Source organism: Hippopotamus amphibius, chromosome 15 (genome assembly GCF_030028045.1).
Source record: "Hippopotamus amphibius kiboko isolate mHipAmp2 chromosome 15, mHipAmp2.hap2, whole genome shotgun sequence".
Classification (NCBI taxonomy): domain Eukaryota; kingdom Metazoa; phylum Chordata; class Mammalia; order Artiodactyla; family Hippopotamidae; genus Hippopotamus; species Hippopotamus amphibius.
This window is the reverse complement of record NC_080200.1, coordinates 9,566,841-9,570,334: the sequence shown is the minus strand read 5'-3', so window position 1 is coordinate 9,570,334 and position 3,494 is coordinate 9,566,841. Positions and strand designations below refer to the sequence as shown.

The window sequence follows — 3,494 nt, the reverse complement described above, 5'->3', positions numbered from 1 at the left end:
TATTTCATGAAGGAGGAAAGACAGAGGAACCAATGATAAAACTCTCAATATCACATAATTTTTTTCTGAATATGAACATTCATTTTTAATTTAGAATCCAGATGACAGACTCCCTCATTTCATAGAGATTTATAAATAATTTAAATAAAAGAAAATTTACAATTGTATTTGAATACAATAAGATTTGTATAACTATATCTTTATCTCTTTAAATTCAAATTATAATTTTTTGGGGGTGGGGAAGGGAATTTCTCATTCGTATTATTTCTAAAGAAGTAGGGTGTATTTAAGTGAGATCACATATTGATTGCCTCTAATATTCTTGTTCCCTTTTACTTTTCAGTGAAGTTTAATAAAATAAGAGTGTACAAACATAGGTGAATAACACAGAATCCAGTGGGGAAATATTTCTCAGCAGATAGAATGTGTCACACTGAGAAATATTGCTGAAGGAACTGAGGTGTATAATCACAGGCATAAATTGCTTGAATCCAAAATATGGACTCAGTGCCCATTTACATATTTCCTATTTTTCCGGCCCACTTTCCTTTTTCCAAAGTTTTCCAAGCTACACAGAACTGGGAATCTAACAAATGTATCAGAATTCTTCCTCCTGGGCCTCTCAGATGATCCAGAACTGCAGCCTGTGCTCTTCACCCTGTTCCTGTCCATGTACCTGGTCACCATGTTGGGGAATCTGCTCATCATCCTGTCTGTCACCTCTGACCCCCACCTCCACACCCCCATGTACTTCTTCCTCTCCAACCTGTCCTTGGCTGACATTGGGTTCATCTCCACCACTGTTCCCAAAATGATTGTGGATATCCAAACTCACAGCAGAGTCATTTCCTATGATGGCTGCCTGACACAGATGTCTATTGATATCCTTTTTGGGTATATGGATTGTACCCTTCTGACTGTGATGGCCTATGACAGGTTTTTGGCCATCTGTCAGCCACTGCACTACAAGGTCATCATGAACCCATGCCTCTGTTGCTTTTTAGTTTTGGTGTCTTTTTTTGTTAGCCTTTTGGACTCCCAGGTGCACAATCTGATTGTGTTACAACTTACCTGCTTTAAGAATGTGGAAATTTCTAATTTCTTCTGTGACCCTTCTCAACTCCTCAAGCTTGCCTGTTCTGACACCTCTACAAACAATATAGTCGTGTATTTTCTTGGTGCCATTACTAGTTTTCTCCCTATTACAGGGATCTTTTTCTCTTACTATAAAATTCTTTCCTCCATTCTCAGAGTCCCCTCATCATGTGGGAGGTATAAAGCCTTCACCACCTGTGGCTCTCATCTGGCAGTTGTTTGCTTATTTTATGGAACAGCCCTTGGTGTGTACCTCGGTTCAGCTGTCTCACAGTCTCCCAGGAAGGATGCAGTGGCCTCAGTGATGTACACAGTGGTCACCCCCATGCTGAACCCCTTCATCTACAGTCTGAGAAACAGGGACATCAAAAGGGCCATGTGGAGGTTCATCAGCAAAACAATCTAACCTCAGTCCTTTCCACCCATTTGGAGTGTAGATTAGAAAATGCAGCATAACTAAACATCTAGACTTAAAATTTATTCTCTGTCATCACATCATTTTGTAACTCTTATGGCCTTTATGCCACTCCTTGCTTAACACTTGAATATTGTTTACTCTGATATGTATTTAATGGGACTGGGAGAGTGTCCTGGGATTCTGCATATATTATAATCACTGCATGGCTGAATCTTACTATATCTATGAAGAAATTCATAGTTTACCATGATGGCCCAAGCATCTGGAATAATGAACAACTCTTTTTTTATACATTTATATATTACATTTTCCCAAAGCTGTTGTTTATTTCCCACACTGATTACTATGTTTCAAATATAGGTATGCAGGTTATCTGTAAGGATGCATGTCACTTCTTCTTAACCTTGGATTTTATCAAAATCACCTGTGAGTCTTAAAAATACTGACAATATTACAACATTGTAAATCAACTACACTGCAATAAAATAAATTTTAAAATATGATCACTGAGTCTCATCAAGAAAGATTCTGATTTATTTAGGCTTGGGTATGTGCTGAACATGAGGATTTTTAAAAGCACTTAGGCTGGTTCTAGTGTGTGGCCAAGTTTGAGACCTTCTGATCTAAGTCAGAGATTGCATTCAAAGATAACCTGTATGCCATCAGTCCTAAAGGCTCATGGACAAACGCAGAAGAGCCTAAAGATCAGAGCTCATGAGGGAAGATATTAAAACCCTGCTTTAGCCACAGACAATGTGTTTTCCCCATTATTCTTGATAATGATTCCTCATATGTGGTCTCTACGTCATACAACTGGGTGTACATGCTGGTTTTGAAGCTTTTGTCTCTGCTGCGAACTCACACTTCTATACTTTGCTTTGGAGTGGGTCTCTAGAAATCACTGCCCTGTTTTCCATCTTGTGTACATTCAAGAGTGGTCAGTAAAATTCTCTTTGCCCTAAATGCTCCACTGTTTCCCTAACACCCCTCAAGACCTTGGGATAGTGGCTTCTTCCTTCACTCATGATTCCTATAATGCTGCTTTGTTCTTTTTTGTTTTTCAGTCCATTGATAACTTTTTAAGCAACTCCCTGTATTAAATTCTGTTAATTAAAATAACTAATTGGTTTCTCTTTTCTTGACTGACTCTTGACTGATACTGTAGCATGAGTATAAAAGTATGTTGTGAAGTAACAGCCGTTGGAAGATTGCAAAATGTCCGCAGAAAAAAAAAGGTGGTTGTCAAGGATATGTCTTAGTCTTGAGTATGCACTTGGAAAATAGGTGTTGATATCATATTTGCAATTACAGTGTGGCTCTAATGATGCAGGAGATATATTTTTCTTTTTACTAGAAAGAGCCCAGTAAGGATTCACTTGATTGTCATGCCTTCCTGTCTTCTGTCACAATAACTGAGTATTAGCGCTCCTGTTAAGTTCTAGAAGATGAATATCCATTGCCTCTTAGAAATGTCATGCATTGTTTTTGTGGCCTAATCATGGCTGTCTGAAATATGTGCAAAACTATTTTAATTTACTTTGCATTTCACCAAGTACGAAAATCACCCACCAACTACAATGATTAGAAACTTTGATATTTAAGAAAATAATACTCTTGACAGAGACTAAATACCTATTAGATTTTGGGAAGAGATATTGCCCACTAAAATTACTAAAATTACTGAAATATTATATGTGCATATTCATTTATGCAAACTTATGTGCTAAGCAAAGAACCTGGGAAAGAGCCAAAGTAACACATTTTTGTGTGTGCGTGTGGTTTAATTCCCACTTTATGATTTGTTAAACGTAATACCCCCTGTTTTATTCTTAAGTCATCTTAAAATTCTCACAGCAAATGAATATAGGAAATTTTCAATCCAAAAATAATATAATAGGAAGTACACACGTGAATACTAATCCTAGGTATTCTACAACATTCATGAAATGTCATTCCACAAGTTTCACAATTGCTCTGATGG

The 3,494-nt window shown here is 37.3% G+C and overlaps 1 protein-coding gene across 1 annotated transcript; it reads left to right on the top strand.

Annotated features, from left to right (window-relative positions):
* The first annotated feature begins 521 nt into the window (after positions 1–521).
* Positions 522–1,501, top strand: LOC130836821 (olfactory receptor 18-like). The gene has a single exon (XM_057709401.1). It carries the CDS (start codon positions 671–673, stop codon positions 1,499–1,501), a length of 831 nt encoding a protein of 276 aa, XP_057565384.1. The 5' UTR covers positions 522–670.
* The last annotated feature ends 1,993 nt before the right edge of the window (positions 1,502–3,494 follow it).

Coding starts and splice junctions, on each gene's coding strand:
- LOC130836821 (XM_057709401.1), top strand. CDS start 671: ATGTACCTGGTCACCATGTTGGGGAATCTGCTCATCATCCTGTCTGTC.